Source organism: Maylandia zebra, linkage group LG10 (assembly GCF_041146795.1).
Source record: "Maylandia zebra isolate NMK-2024a linkage group LG10, Mzebra_GT3a, whole genome shotgun sequence".
In the NCBI taxonomy this organism is placed as follows: domain Eukaryota; kingdom Metazoa; phylum Chordata; class Actinopteri; order Cichliformes; family Cichlidae; genus Maylandia; species Maylandia zebra.
In genome coordinates this window covers 25,916,148-25,941,236 of record NC_135176.1, presented here as the reverse complement: position 1 = coordinate 25,941,236, position 25,089 = coordinate 25,916,148, and the positions used below count along the sequence as shown (strand labels likewise).

The 25,089-nt window shown below is 40.4% G+C and overlaps 1 protein-coding gene across 3 annotated transcripts; it reads left to right on the top strand.

Annotated features, from left to right (window-relative positions):
• The first annotated feature begins 72 nt into the window (after positions 1–72).
• LOC101472723 (hepatic and glial cell adhesion molecule) lies at positions 73–24,902 on the top strand. 3 transcript variants are annotated; one of them, XM_076889393.1, is made up of 8 exons: positions 14,366–14,577; positions 18,383–18,724; positions 22,064–22,211; positions 22,284–22,345; positions 23,302–23,395; positions 23,469–23,542; positions 23,663–23,736; positions 24,234–24,902. In XM_076889393.1, exons 1-8 carry the CDS (start codon positions 14,415–14,417, stop codon positions 24,381–24,383), a joined length of 1,107 nt encoding a protein of 368 aa, XP_076745508.1. In that variant the 5' UTR covers positions 14,366–14,414; the 3' UTR covers positions 24,384–24,902. The 3 variants fall into 3 exon arrangements, with proteins under 3 accessions (XP_076745509.1, XP_076745508.1, XP_004573542.3); XM_076889394.1 differs by lacking the exon at positions 14,366–14,577 and adding an exon at positions 73–212 and having other exon boundaries at positions 22,064–22,345; XM_004573485.5 differs by having other exon boundaries at positions 22,064–22,345.
• The last annotated feature ends 187 nt before the right edge of the window (positions 24,903–25,089 follow it).

Sequence of the window (25,089 nt, the reverse complement as noted above, 5' to 3'; positions counted from 1 at the left end):
GAGAGCCTGAAAGTATTTAAAGGAGCTCAGTGAACAGGCATGTATTGTTCTGGAGTGAGGAAGCTGGTGAGTGTAGCGTGTGCCTCAGCCAAGCAAGCTGCAGCCTATTTTACTTTTAATTTTGGGAGAAGTGTTCTAGTTGCATCCTGATTCCACTGTTTTGGGAGTCCATTGAAGCTCTAACCCTTGGGGAAATACTGAACCCAGGAAGAGTTAAGTGGTTTTAATGACTTAGTTATCCGTCTCTGTGTATGTTATTTCTAGAAAAAATTGAGGACTTAAACATTTATTGTAATAGTAGCTTAACAGTATCTTAGCTTCACCAACTAGCTTTTTTAATGATTTCCCAAAGTACAAATGCAAACAGAGTCCATACAAAGGCATTTAGAAAGAGTTTCTCCCTTTAATTTGAAGTTAAGTGTTAGCTAATCTTAAAATGTCTATTTCTTGCTTTCACTTAACATCAGTGTGTTGAGAAGTCTTACGAATCCTTCTGCAATATATTTGTTTGGAGTGACGTTTGGAAATCTTTCTAAAACATTTCTGGACTATTATAATTGAGGGTAAACGTTCATTTACCCTCTGAGCTTGCTAAGTGGCAAATATTGGTGCTGTTTCAACTAACACTGCTGTTAAAATTATAAGGGGCAATTAATAAGAAATTGAGAGGGATTTTTATTCTTTGAGATGTTAACGTGATTCAAAGCAACTTCTATGTTGCTCACCATCCTTCTATATTTCCTAAAAACAATGCTGATCTTAGAAGGCAAAAAAAAGCAACCCTACCTAATCTCTGCCTCTTCCCTTAATTTAAGACTTGGTGATTTTAATACCACAGTGATGGCATTGATTGTCTGGTGTGCACAGGCAGGAATTGGAGCTTTCCCTGGTAGGATGAAGGAATGTTTCTCCTTTGGGATTCATTCATAAACTCTTGGTAGTGTTGCAGTGAAAGTGGTCAGAGCAGTTGTCTCGGGGGCACATCCCTAGACTCGAGGGGGTTGCTGTTTATACAGTTGCCTTTCTCACTCTTGTGGTTTTCAGTGCATAAATACCCACTGCAAGTAACTGCATGAAGACTAGGGTTGAGATTAGTAAGTTTCTTGGTAAGCAGTCAGTGGGAGAGCTCTAATTAAATTGCACATCATGGATCACTGCTGTTCTCTAAGGCTAGCTTTGTTTAACCTGCATTTGAACAGAATACTTTATTAATCATGTGGTGATAGTTACAATAAGAAGAGTGAAAGAAATCTCCATCCCGGGTCATCCGTGGATCGGGTTTTCCTCCGAGGCGTGGGCACCTATAAGCAGAGTTTTGTCTTTACCCTATAAGATTCAAAATTATTCAAAGTAACACTCAGGTATGCCGTTCAGCAGGTTAGTTACGACGTCGGGAGTAGCTTGGGAGAACAAGGAAACACAGACTGCTTCAGGTTGCCTTCCCAAACCAACTCAAAGGTTTATTCATCATACAACAGTTTATATAGGGGAAAAAGGTTCGTGTGTCAGCAGATTCTCAGTTCAAACTGGTACAAACCAAATAAGGAAGAGTCTTCCTGCCCTCTGAGCAAAGAAGTATCCTTTGTATAGTTTATCAGTTCAGCTACAATTTATGATTATCCCAGCGAAATACACTCCTAGACATAGAATACAGAGTTCTTTCATTAGTGAATTCTGAAACAAACCACCTGGCCTTTAACAAACCCTCTTCTAAGAGATAAAGAAGGGAGGATGGGAGTAAGGAAGTGATCTCTGTGGTATTTTCGACCTTGAGGTACCAGCCTGTGATTCTTACACATTAATTCTTGGGTCACAGAGAAAGAGGAAAAAACTAGTAAATGGGCCTTATTGAGTAACAGTTTTCCTGTATAATATCACTATAAAACAATATCCTGTAAATGCTACCATGGTATCAAAATATCACAACAAACAGTAACAGACTGAACTAAATTAATGATATTAAATATAAAAATACTATTTATATTTTTTTAATTATTGTGCCATGGTCCTGTTCCTTGATAGGTGCCATTATTGCTGGTTGGATGTTCTATTCTCAGTGTTCAAGAGAATGCAGAACACAGGTTTGATATCAAATTTCATCAGGTTAATGTGGATCATTAGTTCTCAGTTTTTTGCCATCATGCTTGCTTATCCTTTGTGGGGGTTTTTGTTTGTTTTGTTTTTTTTGTTTTTTTTTTTGTGTTACCCTGATAAACAAATTCATCAAAATCTTAATGCTCCTATTTAAAACAAAAAAACTAGCAAAACATGCTTGCAAGGTAGAAATTTCATAAATTGGTTGATATATTGGCCATTGTTATTACATTCAAATTGACACACTATTGCAGAATTAAACATGGAGATACTGCTTATTTTAGAATATTTTAATAATCCCTACAATTTTTTTTTTTTTTTTTTTTTTTTTTTATATAAACTAAAGAATCAAATTATAAGCATGCATGCAAATCAAAACACTGATCCAAAGACTTGCCCACTAAGGTGATATTAGTATTTATTTTTGTTAAGTTTGAAAATGTGTGAAACCTATGGAAGTCAAACAACAGCCTCTAGCTCAGCTGGCAGGGATAGGTGAAGGGAAAGGCTTACATTCAATACAAGTCCACTTGTTCACTTATGACTCTCAAAAGGTTGATTCTGTTCATCTGGACGGGTGTTCTCAGTGAGAGAAATGTTTCTTCACTCATATAAGTGACTCCTTTAGTCTCAGCTGACTGAAGGCTTCCCCAACCTTATAAACAGTACATTTGCACAACTAGCCCACTAAATGAACAATGGGCTGAGAGGTCAACTCCTTGATCATTAACATGCAAACTGTCATGACATTGATCAAATACCATTGATCAGTGGCCATGAGTAGCATGAGAGTTAAAATGGCTGCAACCACAGCATTGTAAGATGTTGACAGATGTACCCTTAGGCACCCTCCTCGATTCAAAGATGGTCTTTCCCTTTTCACATAAGTGACCCAGGGTGATATATAAAACTGTTTTGGGGGGTTTTGTTTTTGCAATTTTATTTTATTTTTTTCTGATAGTTTCCAACATAATGGCCACCTCCACTGAAAGACACTTTCCATCCTCAGCCTGTATCACCACCAAATCAAGACAGGATGAGCTTTACTCAAACTCATAAACTTCAGTGATGAATCAGAGTAGTAGTAACTGGTGTTGCTGACTTGCCTTGTTTTCCCAGGAAAATCTTGTTTTTTGGAATGTGTTTTATGGCCACCTACAAGAAACAAACAGGATTTTGGTTAGCGCTTCAGAATGATATAGTTTGCATTCTGTTCATGAAAAACATGTAACGATCCTTACCGGTAAATTGTCTGCTTTACGATAGCCAGCAAACACTGATCCAAACCCTCCTTCACCAAGTTGATGCTCCTGGATGTATCTGGCTTCAAATTCAGCTGAACGGACACAATCAAGAACCAATTTGGTTTCATAACGTGTGAGAAAGGACTATGGTAATATGGTACCAGTGTTACCTGAACTCTAACACAAGGGAATATCTAAGATTAAGTATTTAATGAGTGTTAAATTAAGCACACAATGTGGTTTGAGGGATTCAGAATTTCAAGCATACCTCTGCCAGTGTTCACCGAGGATGAAGTTGGATCATTCTCCTTGTAGTCCAAAGGCCCCTCGCCAACTCCCCTGCTTGTCACAGACTCTGACAGCCTTGTCCTTTTGCTGAAGGCCTGTTCAGAACTGGCCTTCCTTTTGGTTGCCTTGCAGAGCCTGCAGTGCCATTTTGTTTGTTGAAATAAAGGCAGACTACAGATGGCCCTGAATTTATAGTGACCTGTAGCCATTGTCTGCATTGCAGACACTGCATGTAGCAGCAGTAATGACACCTGGTTATGTCATTTGGAGTTCATCAAATTTAATATTGAATCTAAGTGTGACATTGCCAAATGATGTTGGACTCTCTAGTGGTGTGGGTTTTTTTTTTTTTGGTTTTTTTTTTTTTGGGGGGTCCCCTCCCAAATTAGACCAGGAGTGACATGTTTAGTTGAATGTTCTCATATTGCAGTCTGAGTGGTGTCTAAAAAGACATGGCCTTTATAGATTGGGGAACCTAGTCTTATTAGGAGAGATGACATCCTACTTTGGATGGAGCAGCTCTCATTTCTAGAAATCTGGACAGTTTATTCATGCTGAAATGGTGGTGCAAGAGAGGCATGCTGGGCTGTTTCGAAGGTTGTCAACTCTTCGGTTTTAGCAGGACATCCTGTATAATGAGCAAAATTGGTTTGTCCCTTTAATTTACCTTAAATGTCCCATACTGACAGTTACCTGCAATGTCACTTTCTGACAACAGATGGCACTCTGATAAATTCTAAATCTGATTTGACCACAGTTGTATCAGGAGTGCTTGTGTCCAGTCATAGCCGTAAGTGATGGTGGTGTGTCAAAGTTGAGACTTTAAACTGTTACAAATGACTTGACCTAAAATCTGACAAATTGGTCAATCGTATCTCTCCAAGAATATAAAGTAATTTGGAACTAGAATCTCTTCTATCAAAGTACCTGCTGCACTCAGTTCCACAATGGCTCTACCCATAAGGGCAACAGAGAGGGAAATTGGTAAAATACCAGTTAATGCATCATGCTATGGAAGCTGCACAAAACTGCTCAGACAATGTCAATCAGCAAGACATGTGGAACATAGGTGTAAAAAGCACAGATATGGGTTGAAGAAAGGCAGTTTGTACAGATGTCTTTAATCACTACAGCCTACAAAGCCACACCCCTCCCCCACATTGGACAATCGGACCATCTCTCCCTGTTCCTCACACCTCGGTATTCACCACTCATCCAACGTGTGAAACCTGCTGTGAGGACAATTAAAGTGTGGCCAGAGGGGACAGACGCAGTGCTCCAGGACAGATTTAAAAACACAGACTGGAATATGTTCACCCACACAGACCTGGACCAGTACGCCTCATCTGTACTGGATTACATCTCCAAAACCACAGACAGTGTCACCACCCAGAAACGGCTCACCATGTACCCCAACCAGAAGCCTTGGATGAACCGGGATGTTCGTCTCCTCCTGAAGGCCCGCAACACTGCCTTTAGGTCAGGAGATGCACACGCCTACAGTACAGCCAGGGCTAATCTAAAGAAGGGCATCAAAAAAGCCAAACACCATTACAAAAAGAAGGTAGAAGAACACTTCTCCAACTCCAACCCCCGACGCATGTGGCAAGGACTCCAGACCATCACAGACTACAGGACCACCAAACCCTCCCCCGCATCCCCCGAGCCTCCGGACTAAGACCACCAGGTACCGGAACAGCTTCTTCCCCACAGCTGTCAGACTCCTGAACTCTGCCTCCTGACATCTGACCCACGTTAACACATGGACTGAACATACACACACACCCACAATGGACAACTGTACCCTCAAACACAATAATAACATGGACTGAACCACCACTCACAACCACTAGCACTTTATATAGCCTCTGTAGGAATTATATCTCACTTATCTTAACTGCACTACTGTATAGCTCTGTGTAAATAATCATTCTGTACATTCGATAATCTTTAATCCTACAACTGTTTACAACTTGCATAGTTCCCATTTCTGTATAGCTGTATATCCCAGATTCTGTAAAGTTATTTATTTCATATTCTGTATAGTTTTTCATATTTATATCCTGTTCATATCCTGTACATAGCTTGTACTCACTACAGCCTGTACATACTTATAGTTATAGAATATTCACAACATACTTCATACCGTGTACACTATAACATACCATAATAGACCCATTTCTGTAATATACTCACATATCTATATTATTGCTAATATATATTGTAATATCACTAAAGCACTTCTGGATGGATGCAAACTGCATTTCGTTGCCCTGTGCATGTGCAATGACAATAAAGTTGAATTCTATTCTATTGTTGTTGGTTTTTTATTTTTGTTGTTTTTCCTTCAGTAGTTTCTCCTTACACAAGCAATGAAGACAAATAGGCCAGTATGAAACCTGTGCAAGGCAAACAGAAAGCAGAGTCTAATTGGGGTGGCGGTATCAATAGAAATCTACTGAAGTTTACACGACTAAGTCGGATGATTTCTTATTTTTGTGTCTTTAGGTTAGGCTATGATTGACACTGGAGCTGCTCCATCAGGAGACCGTCAAATATCAAGAAGTCCTGCTGCTCCTGAAAGGGAAGAAAGGCAGTTTGTACAGATGTCTTTAATCACTACAGCCTTATCAGTTGTATTCAATTCATGCAGTACCTCTTCAGATTGAGATGAGTGATTGTGTCAAACCATCAATTTTGTAGAGATTTTCAAACAGTGCCACCTTCATTTAGAATAAACCTTTATTATCCCATGAATGTTACATAGCTCTTATAGCAAGAGGAATATAGACCTAAGCAACTGAAAGACATATGCATAAATAAGTGTTCAGATATGTACACACGGGGGGGGTGTAGGAATACTGGTGAAATATACAGTGTACAAACAAGATGCAATGAGTAGCAGCAATTAAACCGATGATGAGTAACCATGTTAAACTGTTATAGAGTCTAACAGCTGCTGGCAAGAATGACCTGCGGTAGTGCTCCTTCCTTCACTGTGGGTTCACTGCTGAACGAGCTGCTCAGTGCTCATGCAGGGGATGGGAGGTGTTGTCCATGATGGATATTAGCTTAGTTTCCCCAGTCCCCCTCTGCCATTCCAACGACCACAGCATTTAATAATACAAAAAAGGCAGATGCCACGACAGTGTCATAAAACGTCCCTAGAAGTCCTGTTCACCTCAAAGGATGTCAGCCGCCGTAGCAGGTGAAGACTACTTAAACCCTTTTTGTAAAGAGCATTTGTATTCATGGAGCAATCTAGTTTGTTATTGAGGTGAGCACCCAGGTATTTGTACTCCCCCACAGTTTCAATGTCCAAACCCCGGATGTTCACTGGTGTAATAGGGGGTGACTTCTTGCTGGAGTCAATCACCAGCTCTTTTGTCTTGCTGGCTTAATGCCAATATGGTTCTGTTCACACCAGCTGAGAACGTCATTAATGACTCCCTGTATTCCAGTTAGTTTCCCTTTGACCCCCGACCCACAATGGCGGTGTCGTCAGAGAACTTCTGGAGATGGTAAGTGTCTGTGTTATAACCGAAGTCCGCAGTGAAGAGAAATGGGGCAAGTACTGTTCCTTGTGGGACCCCTGTGTAACAGACTACCACCTCAGACACGCAGTCCCACATACTGGGGTCTACTAGTAAGGTAGTTAACAATCCATGTGGACAACAGATGGTCCACTCACTCCCTGCAGCTTCCCACTTAGCACTGCGGGCTGGATTGTGTTGAAGGCACTGGAGAAATCAAAAACATGACTCTTACATCAGGTGTCTTCATTAGGTGTGAAGTCAGGGCAACGGGTCTGAAGTGATTCGGTTCCTTTGTGTACCTTGTCTTTGGAACTTGCACCATGCAGGAGGTTTTCCATAGCCTGAGGACTCTCACCAGACTGAGGTTGTGGAGACTTGTGAAGAGCTTTGGATGGGGGAGGGAAGGGCTTCTGAGTCAAACCTGTTAAAGAACTGGTGCAATCTATTAGCCCAAACCTGATCTCCAGACTCTGGGCCTTCTCTGCTCGCTGTACTCCATCTGGTGATTGTATTCAGTCCTCTGCACACTGTAGCAGAACCAGTGCTGCAGGTGAATGGAATGTACCCATTTTACCTGATGGTCACAGAAATGTGGGGAAAGAACATAAGAGACTGTCTAGCTTATATTACACGTCACCTTAACAGAAAGCCAAAAATTAATAACTCTGTTCAATATTATCGTGTGTGTGCGTTACCATTTCAGTTTGAGAGCCACGGGTGCTGATAGAGTTGCTTCAGAGTGGGACGTTGCTCAGGAACTTTATTTAGACAAGTTCTCAAGAAATGACGGCAATCTGAGGAGCAACCAAAGGAAATGTGGTGAGATCTACAGTGATTTAAGAAGGTGAACTACACCAGACCTGTGCTGACAGTTCATCATGCAAGAGTGTGTTTCTTACTTTTTGAGAGCCTGTTGCTGATCTTTAGTTTGTGCCTGATAAACTCTTGGGTCTCAAACTGTTTTCTGTGGAGGCTTTCATAAAGTAGCACTCCCAGCTGCCACACTGTTGTAGGACCAGCACTGTAGCTGAGTGTTAAATTAAGCACACAATGTGGTTTGAGGGATTCAGAATTTCAAGCATACCTCTGCCAGTGTTCACAGAGGATGAAGTTGGATCATTCTCCTTGTAGTCCAAAGGCCCCTCGCCAACTCCCCTGCTTGTCACAGACTCTGACAGCCTTGTCCTTTTGCTGAAGGCCTGTTCAGAACTGGCCTTCCTTTTGGTTGCCTTGCAGAGCTTGGCTGATGTGTTCTGTGGTGCCATTGTGCTGTTTGTTGAAAGAAAGGCAGACTACAGATGACCCTGAATTTATAGTGACCTGTAGCCATTGTCTGCATTGCAGACACTGCTTGTAGCAGCAGTAATGACACCTGGTTATGTCATTTGGAATTCACCAAATTTAATATTGAATCTAAGTGTGACATTGCCAAACGCTGTTGGACTTTCGTGGTTTTGTTTTTGTTTTTTGTCCCCTCCCAAATAAGACCAGGAGTGACATGTTTAGTTGAATGTTCTCATATTGCAGTCTGAGTGGGGTCTAAAAAGACATGGCCTTTATAGATTGGGGAACCTAGTCTTGTTAGGAGAGATGGCATCCTACTTTGGATGGAGCAGCTCTCATTTCTAGAAATCTGGACAGTTTATTCATGCTGAAATGGTGGCGCAAGAGAGGCATGCTGGGCTGTTTCGAAGGTTGTCAACTCCGGTTTTAGCAGGACATCCTGTATAATGAGCAAAATTGGTTTGTCCCTTTACTTTACCTTAAATGTCCCATACTGACAGTTACCTGCTATGTCACTTTCTGACAACAGATGGCACTCTGATAAATTCTAAATCTGATTTGACCACAGTTGTATCAGGAGTGCTTGTGTCCAGTCATAGCCGTAAGTGATGGTGGTGTGTCAAAGTTGAGACTTTAAACTGTTACAAATGACTTGACCTAAAATCTGACAAATTGGTCAATCGTATCTCTCCAAGAATATCAAGTAATTTGGAACTAGAATCTCTTCTATCAAAGTACCTGCTGCACTCAGTTCCACAATGGCTCTACCCATAAGGGCAACAGAGAGGGAAATTGGTAAAATACCAGTTAACGCATCATGCTATGGAAGCTGCACAAAACTGCTCGGACGATGTCAATCAGCAAGACATGTGGAACATAGGTGTAAAAAGCACAGATATGGGTTGTTTTTTTTTTTTTTTTTTTCCCTTAGTAGTTTCTCCTTACACAAGCAATTAAGACAAATAGGCCAGTATGAAACCTGTGGAAGGCAAACAAAAACTCCATCTTCACATCAGAAAGCAGAGTCTAATTGGGGTGGAGGTATCAATAGAGATCTGCTTAAGTTTACACGACTAAGTCGGATGATTTCTTATTTTTGTCTTTAGGTTAGGCTATGATTTGTCTTGCTGGCTTAATGCAAAGATGGTTCTGTTCACACCAGCTGAGAACATCATTAATGACTCCCTGTATTCCAGTTAGTTTCCCTTTGACACCCGACCCACAATGGCGGTGTCGTCTGAGAACCTCTGGAGATGGCAAGTGTCTGTGTTATAACCGAAGTCCGCAGTGAAGAGAAAAGGGGCAAGTACTGTTCCTTGTGGGACCCCTGTGTAACAGACTACCACCTCAGACACGCAGTCCCACATACTGGGGTCTACTAGTAAGGTAGTTAACAATCCATGTGGACAACAGATGGTCCACTCGCACTCCCTGCAGCTTCCCCCTTAGCACTGCGGGCTGGATTGTGTTGAAGGCACTGGAGAAATCAAAAACATGAACTGGTGCAATCTATTAGCCCAAACCTGATCTCCAGACTCTGGGCCTTCTCTGCTCGCTGTACTCCATCTGGTGATTGTATTCAGTCCTCTGCACACTGTAGCAAAACCAGTGCCGCAGGTGAATCGAATGCACCACTCTGTACCCATTTTACCTGATGGTCACAGAAATGTGGGGAAAGAACATAAGAGACTGTCTAGCTTATATTACACGTCACCTTAACAGAAAGCCAAAAATTAATAACTCTGTTCAATATTATCGTGTGTGTGCGTTACCATTTCAGTTTGAGAGCCACGGGTGCTGATAGAGTTGCTTCAGAGTGGGACGTTGCTCAGGAACTTTATTTAGACAAGTTCTCAAGAAATGACGGCAATCTGAGGAGCAACCAAAGGAAATGTGGTGAGATCTACAGTGATTTAAGAAGGTGAACTACACCAGACCTGTGCTGACAGTTCATCATGCAAGAGTGTGTTTCTTACTTTTTGAGAGCCTGTTGCTGATCTTTAGTTTGTGCCTGATAAACTCTTGGGTCTCAAACTGTTTTCTGTGGAGGCTTTCATAAAGTAGCACTCCCAGCTGCCACACTGTTGTAGGACCAGCACTGTAGCTGCAATCGCTGTACCACTCAGGAGGAGCGTGAGCAACTGTGCCTGCAAAATACAGGAATGAGACCTCATTAAGAAAAGGATTAAAGCAAATGGGTAAACTGGTAAACAAATAGGTAGGCTGAAGCAGGACAACGTACCATAGAACACTTTGAAAGAGTCTTCCTGCACAAAACAGCTAAGGCCAAAGTCAATCAGCCAAACACGTGGAACATCTGAGCCAGTCTCTATTAGAACATTTTCCACCTTAATATCACGGTGAAAGATGTTCTTGTCCTCAAACGCCAATGCTCCAGCGACCAGCTGTTTCAGTATGATCTGAAAGAGGCAAATAAACATGCTGTGTGAGAATTGGGGGTTTTCTATGCATTGCTAGTTCAAAGTGCCATACTGCCATCCCCACAAGGCAGTCCTATTACTGTAATTACTTGTATAAAGATGGCATTTACATGACCAAAATGAAAACTGCAGGACATGTTGCCAATTCCACACTTTGTTTAGGTGCTCAGGAGGTGAATAAATTTAATTCTCCTCCTCAGCATAGCTGAATTATAGGTAAATTTTGTCTGAGGCCTTCAAATGTAGAAATGGTGAAAGGTTACAGGCAATTTAGTATCAGCAATAGAAATGTTTAATACACACTTATAAAGACCCCCAATCATCTTACCTTGGCCACGCCCTCCTTTACACAACCTCCATTGACTTCAATGAACTGAAGGAGGTCCTGTGCAGGGATTGGTTGCTCAAGCACCAGAATTTGCTCCTCCTGTAGATTGTACCAATCCAGCAAGGACACAGATGTCGAGTTCAGCAGCTGTCCAGTTTTTCCATCCTGGAGTTTCAACATAATGGCCACCTCCACTGAAAGACACTTCCCATCCTCAGCCTGCATCACCACCAAATCAAAAGATTGGAGCATTACAGAAACTCAAACTCATAAATAAACATCAGTTATTTCAGTGATGGATCAGAGTAGTAACTGGTGTTGCTCACTTGCCTTGTTTTCCCAAAAAATCTTGTTTTTTGGAATGTGTTTTATGGCCACCTACAAGAAACAAACAAGATTTTGGTTAGCGCTTCAGAATGATATAGTTTGCATTCTGTTCATGGAAAAACATGTAACGATCCTTACCGGTAAATTGTCTGCTTTACGATAGCCAGCAAACACTGATCCAAACCCTCCTTCACCAAGTTGATGCTCCTGGATGTATCTGGCTTCAAATTCAGCTGAACAGACACAATCAAGAACCAATTTGGTTTCATAACGTGTGAGAAAGGACTATGGTAATATGGTACCAGTGTTACCTGAACTCTAACACAAGGGAATATCTAAGATTAAGTATTTAATGAGTGTTAAATTAAGCACACAATGTGGTTTGAGGGATTCAGAATTTCAAGCATACCTCTGCCAGTGTTCACCGAGGATGAAGTTGGATCATTCTCCTTGTAGTCCAAAGGCCCCTCGCCAACTCCCCTGCTTGTCACAGACTCTGACAGCCTTGTCCTTTTGCTGAAGGCCTGTTCAGAACTGGCCTTCCTTTTGGTTGCCTTGCAGAGCTTGACTGATGTGTTCTGTGGTGCCATTGTGCTGTTTGTTGAAAGAAAGGCAGACTACAGATGACCCTGAATTTATAGTGACCTGTAGCCATTGTCTGCATTGCTAGCGACTACTCAGCCTACCTGATTAGTCAGGTGGCTCATTAGCATGAGTGATTACAGGGCTCTGTTCACATTTACCGTAATCCTTTTCAGGGAATTGGAGCAGGGTGAGGCTTTTATGCAATGCCTTTTGATCATGATGATTGAATTTAAAAGTTTCAGGTTGGTTTCTTTTAATGTCTTTTTAGGTTGCCTGACTGACTATTGTAATGTCTTCAGGCTCTATGTAGTGATAACTGTTTTTAATTATCTATTGGTAATTTTTAAATTCCAATGGTTGATTTTAGTTTCCACTATGTATTACATCATTTTATTCCAAATAGATTACAATATTAACGAGTGACTTTAAGTGGTTTAAGCCACTGCAAAAGTCTTGGATGAGAGGTGAAACATCTTTGAGCAACTTAAAGTCCAGACGCTTTTCTTTCCAAGCTTCTTAAACAATATATTAAAGATTTTCCATTTATCACAATGTAATATTCAAGTATTATCTTCATTTTAATGACTTTTTAAAACTCTCTTGAGTGTAAGACTCAGCTTTGAGTTCCATGTTTTTAAACAATCAGTTGGAGGCTTAACGTACACATGAATAATTGATGTAGATGGCCATTATACAGATGATTAGAACACAAAGGTGTGAATAGGTGAACTTAAACTGCTCAAAGATAATGACATTGTGACTCTAAGTGGTTTAAGCCACTGCAAAAGTAAAAAGATTTCTCCTTGGGCCCACCAATGTAATCAGTATGCTATATTGCAACTGTTAAAGCACAATGAGGGGGGGAAAAAAAGAGAATACAAGATAATGAAAGAAAACACAAAGCAATGAAACTAATGATCATACAATTACCCACCCTTTGTCACAGCTTCAGCAACAGATGTGTGGAGTTACAAGAGAAGGATCCAAGTGCTGGCACTGGCTTTACTGCGAGTTAACTTTTATTTTCAAATGGTGACAATTCAAACAGAAGTGGAAATGGCAAGGACAGAAACTTAGAAAAACCTAAATTGGGAAAGCTAGCTAAACAAACCTGCAGCTAGAACACGATGACTCAAAGAATTATACACAGGTGGACCAGCAACAAGCAGAGGGGGGAAAAGGGCTTAAATACACAGGTGGTAACAAGGGAGTGAGAAACAGAAACAACTAATTACACATAACGAGATCAAGGAAGCAAAGCAGAACATGCTGACAAAGGACAGGGATTATCAAAGTAAGACAAGAAACACACAGGCTGAACTCAAGACATGTAAGCTTAACACTTGGGACTGGAGGAATGAAACAGAGACAAGACTCACAAAACACAACACCTGAGTAGACACTTAGGGAGGTAAAAAAAAAAAAAAATAGATCACTAACAGCAAGGAACTAAACAACCTAACATAAACCACTCAGAGAACCTAAACTAAATATTCTTTTAACCCCAAAACACAGTCCAATAGGGACGGAACAGTAACATAAACACAACAACCAACTGATACAAAACCAAGGAATATCAATCATACACAAACACATGGACACTGGGTCACCCTTTATCTAAAACTTAAACACTCAAGCCAGCAGATGGTGCTGCACTGAACTGAACCGAAAAACCAGTTTATTTGTTCAGGATTTTTAATTTTTATTTATTTATTTTTGAGTAATAAACGCAACTATGGGTTTTCTCAGTGGTTGACATGGTCAAGAAGTGGTTGCCTTCTTGTGGCCATGTCCTGGCCCCCACACAGGTTGTAACACATGACTAATGTGACTATGACTGGAAAAGGAGTTTCAGGGTTTTACACAATGCAGCATTTTCTCATAAAATAGAAAGCACCTCTGTTTATTTATTTACTTCTCTTTTAAACCACTGGTATCTTTCTGTCTAAAAATAGTGTATGTTAGTATGATTGTAGATTATATGTGCATTGTCTTTAAAAGTTTAGATGGAAGCAGATTACAATGGATAAAATTGTCTAGGCTACACATTGGGTGCTTTGTCAGTGATAAATGTTTGGTCCAGGATGCCTAATCTCAATGTTTGTATTTTGTTAATTTATGAACACTGAAATCTCACCACAGTGAAGCATTGTTGATATGAAATTTAGTTTTTCCCAATAAAAATGTAGACCCATCTATAGAGATAGAGACACACACACGCTTTTGTCCTCTTTCTACAGTGGCTTTTGTGAACAACATGTACTCAGTTCCAGCAGAGCCTGAATGAATGACTGTGTCCTCCGTCCAACCCAGAAGCACAAATCATGCTGCTCGTCTGGGAGGAAAACAAAGCTTGAGACCCAAGATGAAGGAAGAGAAGGGTGCTCCATTGAAAAACAAAATAATTTACCAGATTTTTTTGCTTGTGTGTTTTGGTTTCTGCAATTCAGGTATGTTACCTTCTTTTATATGGGTGCTTCAAACTTATTCTCCAGATGAGCAAATACTTGCCTAGTACAAGTCTATATATTAATGTACTGGATTATTAGGATTTGTGCATAAAACAATGTGTAGCAGTACATTTGTCTACATGTACTGCTGAAATTTGCAAATCTTTAGAAAACTGAAATTTGCTTCTTTTTAAATGTCATTTTTCATGTTATTGCATCACCAAGTCATTAAATGAACAGATGCTTCTAGTAGATTTTGCAAATTAACAAACATTTTCAGAATAACTGAATTATAGGGGCAGGTGGAGTTTTTATAATTGCCAGCTGTGACGTGGATGGAAATGGCAACAACAGCTCCAGATACGGTTGCATACTTTGATCTAATTAGATATAGTATTGAGAAATACGGTATGATCACTAGTTTCTGATCATTTTTGCAACATTTTGCCTATTTTAAAGTTTCAATGGTATTACAAAAAGTACGGCTTCAGAGAATATATATTTAAATTTAATTACATGAGGTTCTGGGGGTGTTTTGTGCCCATTCTTCTAATTAATAAGGGCTCACAGACTAGAGCCAGTGTTTTCAGCTGTTTTCAGCTGTGGCTGGGTGTCATCACTGTCCTGCCATTGTTGTGGTTAGCAACAGAGTTACTGAGCTGCTCTGTTTCTGCAGAGCTAGCGTGGTGTCTGGATTGCTCCCATTGCTCTTTTCATGAACTGCCAAGAAGGAAATTTCAACAAACAATCCTCACTTTTGTTGGTTCATGCTGGCCCATCCCAAAGTCTAAAAGCCATCACCATGGTAATATAGATCTGTCATGCAAAGGCTTCCAGTATACAACAGTGACGGGGTGCAGTGCCCGCTTTCCCGCAATGATAAAGTATTTGGTCTTCATCTAACCACTGTATCACTTCCCAAAGTTAAAATACTGATAAATTATAATATATTTATATAAATTATTTAATTGTGCACAAATTCTTCATTGGCAGTAGATTAGTTGGGCCCTTATTCTATTCAGATAGGTATAATATTCAAAAACGGATGGGTGTGTAGTTACTTTTAAATCATTGAAGCTTTCCAATTGTAAACAATACATTCATTATCAACTTTGTCAAGCTGGAAGGTGTATTAAGGGTTTTTATGTCTTAAAAAAAAAAAAGTCACTAGGCTTTCAGGACTGTCCAGTTGCAGCACTTCCTCTTTAAATACTGCTGGTTATATGAATATTACATATTTATAGTTTGCAGAATTTACATTTTTCAGCATAGAGTGTAAAAAGTTAAGATAACTCAGTCTGATTCATAGATATAATATAAACTTATATTTTAAGATTATGCATAGCCTCGCTATTCTTGTGTGTTAATTTTCTACTTACTTTTTCTAGGTTCGTGCATTTGCTTCAGAACATTTCTTATCTCAAGAGTATCATTTTTTTTTTCTTTTAGTTAACATTGAATTGACCCTAATTTATTTATATAGCGCCAAATCACAACAGTTGCCTCAAGGCGCTTTATAGTGTGAGGTAGACCCTACAATAATACATACAGAGAAAAACCCAACAATCATATGACCCCTATTAGCAAGCACTTTGACGACAGTGGGAAGGAAAAACTCCCTTTTAACAGGAAGAAACCTCTGGCAGAACCAGGCTCAGGGAGGGGCGGCCATCTGCTACGACCGGTTGGGGTGAGAGAAGGAAGACAGGATAAAAGACATGCTGTGGAAGACAGAGCCAGAGATTAATATCAGCAGAGAGGTCTATTAACACATAGTGAGTGAAAAAGGTGACTGAAGAGGAAAAACTCAATGCATCATGGGAATCCCCCAGCAGCCTACACCTGCAGCATAACTAAGGGAGGATTCAGGGTCACTTGATCCAGCCCTAACTATATGCTTTACCAAAAAGGAACGTTTTAAGCCTAATCTTGAAAGTAGAGATACTGTCTGTCTCCCGAATCCAAACTGGAAGCTACTTCCATAGAAGAGGGGCCTGAAAACTGAAGGCTCTGCCTCTCATTCTACTTTTAAATACTCTAGGAACAACAAGTAAGCCTGCAGTGTGAGAGCGAAGTGCTCTAATGGGGTGATATGGTACTACAAGGTCATTAAGATAAGATGGGGCCTGATTATTTAAGACCTTGTATGTGAGGAGCAGGATTTTGAATTCAATTCTGGATTTAACAGGAAGCCATTGAAGGGAAGCCAATACAGGAGAAATATGCTCTCTCTTTCCAGTCCCTGTCAGTGCTCTTGCTGCAGCATTTTGGATTAACTGAAGGCTTTTCAGGGAGTTTTTAGGAAATCCTGATAATAAAGAATTGCAACAGTCCAGCCTAGAAGTAATGCATGAACTAGTTTTTCAGCGTCACTCTGAGACAGGATGTTTCTAATTTTAGAGATGTTGCTCAAATGGAAGAAAGCAGTCCTACATATTTGTTTAATATGTGCATTGAAGGACATATTATGGTCAAATGAATTATGAAGGTTCCTCACAGTGTTACTGGGGGACAAGGTAATGCCATCCAGAGCAAGAATCTGGTACCATATTTCTAAGATTTTCAACTTAAAGCTTCATTATCTTTATTTTAATCAGTAAAATTCAGGAAACTCACGGCAGCAGAAAAATAACTTCAACTATTTTAAAAAGACATTTTAAGTACAAAAACACTAAAAACAATTTTTTTTCTTTTTATGGTACAAATGTAAAGTAGCCACAAAAAATCTTAAACTTTAAATAGAATTTTAATCTTATACAACCAAATCACAAAACAGTCTTGTAGTATTTTATGTTGTAAGGTCAACCTTACATTGCTGTAGATATGAATTCAGGGTCATATAAATAACTCACTGGGAAAAGTTAGGAGGCAACAGTATCTCAACCACCAAGCTAAAGAAGGGCAGCCAAGGGAAGTAAGCAGACAAAAGAATAGCATAAAGAAAGAAGTCTAAAAATTACATGTTGAAGCAAAAACCTTCACTGAAATATTTGAAAAGCATCAAACATTAGAAAGATTCTCACATCTAGTTTTGACTAGAATATCATACCAGTTATGCAACCTCCAGTCTTTATTTGGGAGGAGCCCATTTACAGGTTGCGCTGCTTGCAGTTGCAACAGAGGAAACTACAGGACCAGTTACAGAGGTGTGGCAACAAGCGCAGTCACATAATCTGTTTTGTGATGTTTTACATGATTAGTTGTTGTTCAACTAACTTAAACTGCTGATAATGCTGCCCAGATAAACCTAATCATTCAAAATTTGTTCTCTTAAGAAGATGACCTAAAACTAACAAGAAACTCTTGCAGTCTTTGAAGTGTTTAGAGAATTTAAAGTATTCACTGTTGAGATTGGCTATGAAATAGTGGAGTGGGATGATTTTAAAGTAGCCTACACAACATTTCTGTATTCAGTTACCAGTTTATTAAGTATACTTAGTAGAAAAAAAATATTATTATAAAAAAAGATTTTTCAAGATGAAAAAGTTTTACCTTTTTTCAGAGTTGCTGATTGAGTTCTGATCATCTGGGTGTAGGCGCCTCTAATTAATGGTGGAGAGTGTTGGTGTAGAGCAATGACTGTTTTCTACAGTTATTGGTGTAGAGCTGCATGATGCTATTTTTCATGCCAGTGTAGTTGTTGTAAAGTGCATTAGGAATATTTGATGGAAAAACATTGTTCCCCAAAATCTGGCTCCCCAAAAAGCCAGTCATCTTAAAACTCTGTAAAAGTTAACTGATACTAGAATTTGTTTAAAATGGAAAAGAAACTTCTCATGGACCTTTCTTCTTTGTTTCTGTGCAGGTGGAGTGTTGGCAGTGAATATGACTATCCCAAATACTCTCATTAGAGGTAAATTAGGAGGGGAGGCCCTTCTGTCAGTCCGCTATGATAGTTTCAGCTTAGACCTGCCAGTTATCAAGTGGCTACTTAAAAGGGAAAAATCTGTCACGGTTGTCCAGTCGATTGGAACGGACATCATTGGGACGCTGAGGCCCGAGTACCGGGATCGTATCCTGGTATTTGGGAATGGGACTCTGCTTCTCCACAACCTCAGATTTGCTGATGATGGAACATATGACGTAGAGATCTCCATCACAGATGATACCTTTCCAGGAGAGGGCAGCATCACACTCACTGTGGATGGTAGGAGGACATGTCCATTTGTACAATTCTGTAATGTTTTCAGGTGTAAAAGCACATTTTATTAACCCTTGTCTGCTGTTGCAGAATGCAATACTATCAGTTTTAATATATATAGAGAGATGTGTTTATTGTCTGAACTATAAGTTTAAACCATGATGATTCAAAACACTTACCTAGACTGTAAAAAAGCCATTAATGAACTGTTCAGCATGAAAATTTGGAGCTAAACCTGCTGAACTATAATTTAACACTCATATTTATCTTTCTTTCCTCCTGCTATGCTGCCTATGAGTCTTTGTGGCTCTTTGTTCATATTGCACACCATTAGTCTTGCTCTGAGTTCAGGTTTCTGAATCATTGTGTGTTTCAGACGTACTCAAACACTCAGGCGCTTCTGCAAACATTTTATCCCACAATGCAAAAGATTTTATTAAACTGTACTGCACTGTTCACGCTTTGTAATCAGCTTTCTTTCCAGACAGTTTTAAAGTCCTTACACATTCACATGTTTTTCTCTTTGCCTGATTGGGCTACTGTTCAAGTTGTAGGTGGCTGAAAGAATGCTGGGAATCTCATGAAGTCACTCCATGAATTATTTGGCTGTACTGATATGTCGGCTGTTAGCAGACAGGCACACAGATGTAAATCATCTAATTTTTATTAGCATAAATTTATGGAACAATAATTAACTTTAACTTTATTTTTCCTTTACTTTTTAGGCTCTGTTGAGACATTTTGTTGAGACTTTTTCATCGATATTATTTGAGATGAGCATGCAAATGCTCATGCCAGCTCAAACTTTTTCCACAATAGTTTGAGCTGGCATGAGCAGCAAGTGCTGTTTTGCTTGTTGAATTTAAATGGAATGCAAACCACTGGCATAAACAAAATAAATAAATAGTTCCAGAGGCGAGGTCACTGAGGCAGTTAAACAACTTCTTGGTGGCAGAGCCCCTGGTGTTGATGAGGTCCGCCCCGAGTTACTGAAGGCTCTGGACGTTGTAGGGCTGTCCTGGTTGACACGCCTCTACAATGTTGCATGGAGATCAGGGGCAGTACCCCTGGACTGGCAGACCGGGGTGGTGGTCCCCATCTTTAAGAAGGGGGACCGGAGGGTGTGTTTCAACTACAGGGGGATCACGCTCCTCAGCCTCCCTGGGAAAGTCTATGCCAGGGTGCTGGAAAGGAGAGTTCGTCCGCTAGTCGAACCTCGGATACAGGAGGAACAATGCGGTTTTCGTCCTGGTCGCGGAACACGGACCAGCGCTTTATCCTCTCAAGGATACTTGAGGGTGCATGGGAGTTTGCCCAACCAGTCTACATGTGTTTTGTGGACTTGGAGAAGGCATTCGACCGTATTCCTCGGGGTGTCCTGTGGGAGGTGCTGCGGGAGTATGGGGTGTCTGGCCCATTGCTATGGGCCATTCGATCCCTATACAACTGTTGCAAGAGCTAGGTTCGCATTGCCGGCAATAAGTCGGACTCGTTCCCGGTGGGTGATGGGCTCCGCCAGGGCTGCCCTTTGTCACAGATTCTGTTCATAATTTCTATGGACAGGATTTCTAGGCGCAGCCAAGTGGCGGAGGGCTTTCACTTTGGTGGCCTCAGAATCTCATCTCTGCTTTTCGCAGATGATGTGGTTCTGTTGGCTTCATCGGGTGAGGGCCTCCAGCTCGCACTGGAATGGTTTGCAGCCGAGTGTGAAGCAGCGGGAATGAGGATTAGCACCTCCAAATCTGAGGCCATGGTTCTCAGCCGGAAAAGGGTGGAGTGCCCACCCTTTTCGGGGATGAGTTCCTGCCCCAAGTGGAGGAGTTCAAGTATCTCGGGGTTTTGTTCGCGAGTGATGGGAGAAGGGAGCCGGAGATCGACAGCCGGATTGGTGCGGCGGCTGCAGTGATGCGGATGCTGCACCGGTCCGTCGTGGTGAAGAGGGAGCTGAGTGTAAAAGCGAAGCTCTCAATTTACCGGTCGATCTACGTCCCTACCCTCACCTATGGCCACGAGCTGTGGGTAGTGACCGAAAGAACAAGATCGCGAATACAAGCGGCGGAAATGAGCTTCCTCCGAACGGTGGCTGGCCTCTCCCTTAGAGATAGGGTGAGAAGTTTGGCCATCCGGGAGGGGCTCAGAGTAGAGCCGCTGCTGCTCCACATCGAAAGGAGCCAGCTGAGGTGGTTCGGGCTGACAAGGATGCCTCCTGGGCACCTCCTGGGGTTGGTGTTCCGGGCATGTCCCACCGGGAGGAGGCCCCGGGGAAGACCCAGGACACGCTGGAGAGATTATATCTCTTGGCCGGCCTGGGAATGCCTTGGTGTTCCCCCGGATAAGCTGGAGGAGGTGGCTGGGGAGAGGGAGGTCTGGGCTTCTCTGCTTAGGCTGCTGCCCCTGCGACCCGGCCCCGGATAAAGCGGATGAAGATGGATGGATGGGATGGATAGTTCTAGTCAGGTTTTGGAAAACACTTATATAAACTGATAAAATACTTAATTTATCTCACAGTAAAAGGTGAAGATAACAGGAATGGAGAGGTCAACCAAACTAAATGAATGCACACCAAACCTTTTATCTGTGTATATAAAACAAATATATAATAGTGAGTATAGGTGTGGCCAGCAGAGACATTCACATCAGCTCAGGTTGAACAGTTTGCAGACAACCTTGAAGAGGCAAGGCTGAGGTGGTTTGAACATGTGCAAAATGAGGGATAGTGGATATATTACACAAAGGATATTAAAGTTACCAGGCAGGAGGCAACTTTAGACCACAAAGAAGATTTGTGCCTTTAGTGGATAGCAAGGGATAGTGTGAAGCTGTGGCGACCCCTAAAGGGACCATGCAAAAGGAGAAGATTAATATATTGTCTGATGTTATGATAGAAGTTATTCCCTGAGAAATTATAAGTAATAGACTGACTTCTTGAAACCAAGCACACCATTGTTTTTCTTGTGACATTACCAATAAGTTTGATGTGTCACATGGCCCTCTTCCTATTGAAAAAACAAAAGTTGTATCCAAGATGGCCGACTTCTAAATGGCCCCCCTGGTCACCACCCATCTTGAGGAGTTTGCCCCCTCTCATATACTAATGTGCCACAAACAGGACTTTAATATCACCAACCATTCCCATTTTATTACGGTGTATCCATATAAATGGCCCACCCTGTAGAAAAAAAACTAATATTCTTGGCATAATTTATTTCAAAAGTTCCTTCAGTGTTTCTTGCATGTGTAAAGACTACAAGAAAGAAACGACTTCAAAAAAGGACAGAAGCATGTTTATTGTTTTTATCTGCTAACATATCCAGAACTATTGTATCTACTGTCTCTTGTATCCAGAATCTATATCCAGGCCTTATATCAACATGGAGTCTTCATCATTACTGGAGCTTAGCGAAAATGTTGTCCTCAACTGCTCTCATGACAATGGAACCAGGACTACATACAGGTGGTTCAAAGGTGGAAAACTCCTGACCAATGAGACAAGGTTCGTGTTTTCTCCTGATCAGAAGCTTTTGACCATCAAGCGGGTGTTGATGGCAGATGATGATGTCTACAGCTGCACAGTGGAGAATCCGGTGGGAAATATGACAAGTCTGCCAATTAGACTGACTGTATACAGTAAGTAACACTGCCTTAGTTAGTTATTGCAATGTCAACAAGGGTTAAAAACATCATGGTAGACACAGAGACATGGGCAGCAGATTTCAGTTGAATTCAGTTTTATTTTTATAGCCTCAGTTCAAAACAAGTTTCATCTCAAGGCCTGTAAATAATTGCACAATTTAATAAAGGTGGTGATTTTGACTACTAAGTATTGCAGTGCACTGCCTAAAATATTAAATTCAGTAGTATAATTTCAGGTGTTTAGTTTTTGTTCCGTTAACAGTTTAATAGCTCATTTGAAAGACTGGTTCAGGCTGTCCTGAGGGTGACATAACTTATATAACTATGCAGCTGTAAGAACACAGCAGGTCTACATAAAGTAAAGAAAATAGTTCCTTCAGTTGATCAGAGAGGATGCTTTTCTACATTACTAAATTTTCCCTAAATCTTTTGACAGATTTCTCTCAGAAATTACAAATGTCTGCCTTCTGGTAGGGATGGAGGAAAAGTCTGAGGTTTTTGAAAGCCAAAGAAAGGTGTCTTTGAAAGACCTGCATAATGCATTGCGTATCTGCCATTCACAGCAGACACATGAGGCATGGAGCAGGTCGTCAAAGACACAGCTCAGTAAGTAAGTAACATCTCATGACTCAGATCTCTGGAGGAGCGGGAAAGTAATATAAAAAAACACTACATGAACCACAGTTGGCCACAGTTGACTGTTGTTAAAAGATCAAGTTTAAGCAGGGTTGACAACATATACATTGCTCATCAATGATAATGTGATAGTGATGTGAAAGGCTGGTACAAACAGTACAAAAATAGTGAAAAGCAGACCCAGAAGGTATATGTGTGTCACATGGGCATAAAGAGAAGGAATACTGTGTGTTATACCATTCGCTCTAGTTGCACATTTTGTTTTGTCAGTGCCTGTGTTGTTCATTAATTGTAATCTTGTACATTCTAAACAGAAAGAAGTTCCCTTTATATCATCCTTTCTACTGGAGGCATCTTTCTTTTGATCACCTTGGTGACTATATGTGCCTGCTGGACACCTTCTAAAAAGTAAGACTGGCTATTAAATAATTGAATTCAATGCCAAGTATCACAAAACTGATCAAATATTTTGTCTACACAGACCAAGACAGCCCCCTAGAAAGCACCTCTCCAGGTTTTATAACCGCTCTCACCAAACACCAATCAATCACACAGGTAAAGTATAGCTGTGACGACAGTTATGAAATGTGAAAACGAAGTGTGAATTTGTATTCAAATAATAATAAATTTGAATACTAATTTATTTATTTATTTATTTATTTTACTTCATCACAGATTGTGTGCTTCCAAAAATGCCACAGCACAATGGGATAAATGCAGTAACTTCACTTTATATCCTCCAGCAAAAGGTAACACTTTTCATTAACGGTCTTATTTTGTTACATTCTGTGAGTCGTGAATAACACCACAACAAATCTGAAGCAATCTGAAACTATCATCTAACAAATTTTGTCTTCTATTGCATAATCTTTAGGCATAAAACCCACAAGTCACTACAAGGAATACATGCAACATTATGTTCTGGCAAAAAAAGTACTAAGGAATGTTTATAAAACTCAAGGCTAGCCAGTTTAATAGCTGCATGGACAGACAGACCAGCTATAAGGTGCTCATTATAAACTGTCTCATTAGCTGCATATACTTCAAAACCAAGCTATCAAAGTCTTTTTGGTCATTTAATAGCACCTTATCAGTCTCACAGGCTAAGCTCAGTAAACCGAAACCAGTGAGTTTCGCTATTAGGTAATCTGAGAGCCATCTACACAAATAGCCACAATGAAATTTAATAAAAGTAAAATATTACTTTTGGAGAGTGAAGTTGGGCTCATGTCACTGTGTTTTGCAGGATCCTTCCACAGATGACTCCTCCAGCAACAGTATTGGATCTCCATCTGAACTTGACAACCCACCATGCTACACCACTTCCCCCACATATACTGATCCTATTACTCTTACTGCTGGTTCCCCTGCTCACATCTCCCGTAAGCATACCTGATGGGTCATCGGTTTAAACAGTCCACAGTACAACAAACAGAAGGTTACATGCTCTATATTCTACTGCTCCGAAATGCAAAGTACTCTAGACATCGTGGAGAGTGTCGTAAAATGAAGAAAATGCTGTGAATTAAACACTGTAACTTAAATAACAGTTGTTTTAAAGTTTAGTAGCACAGCCTGGAATGAAATATGAGGACAGTTTGACATTAGAGTCAAAATGTTTCAGTTTTTATGATTTAAATTTTTTATTTGGTTTGTTACTCAACACCATTGCAGTTTGTTACATGTCAATTCCAGACAATTCCAGACATATAACTGACTTGTTATCTCTCTGTTATGTCAAATTTTTTGTATACATAAAAATACAGATTACTTTGTGAAATAATGTAAATTAGTATTTTAGTTCTACTAGATTGCTTAATTTATGTGTATACAGTGACAAAACCATGTTGGGGTAGGATAGGGGGCCATGGTATTTGAATTTTATACATACTTTAATAAAAATGTAGAATTATCAGAAATTTGTCTTTGTGGTATTTTGGAAAGACTGACCTGTGCCAGTTGACTTGAACAAGTAGCGTCCTTGTTTGCTTGTCATTTATCATGGATAGATTAGTAGATTTAATTTTTAACAACATTTGCCTCAAGCTGCTTTATATTGCAAGGTAAACCCTCTACAATAATACAGAGAAAACAGGGAAGAT

Excerpts from the sequence above, each read along its gene's own strand:
- LOC101472723 (XM_004573485.5), top strand. The coding sequence starts at position 14,415 with ATGACTGTGTCCTCCGTCCAACCCAGAAGCACAAATCATGCTGCTCGT. Across the intron at positions 22,346-23,301 it reads AATTAGACTGACTGTATACA|AAAGAAGTTCCCTTTATATC; the intron begins GTAAGTAACACT and ends CATTCTAAACAG. Across the intron at positions 23,396-23,468 it reads TGCTGGACACCTTCTAAAAA|ACCAAGACAGCCCCCTAGAA; the intron begins GTAAGACTGGCT and ends TTGTCTACACAG.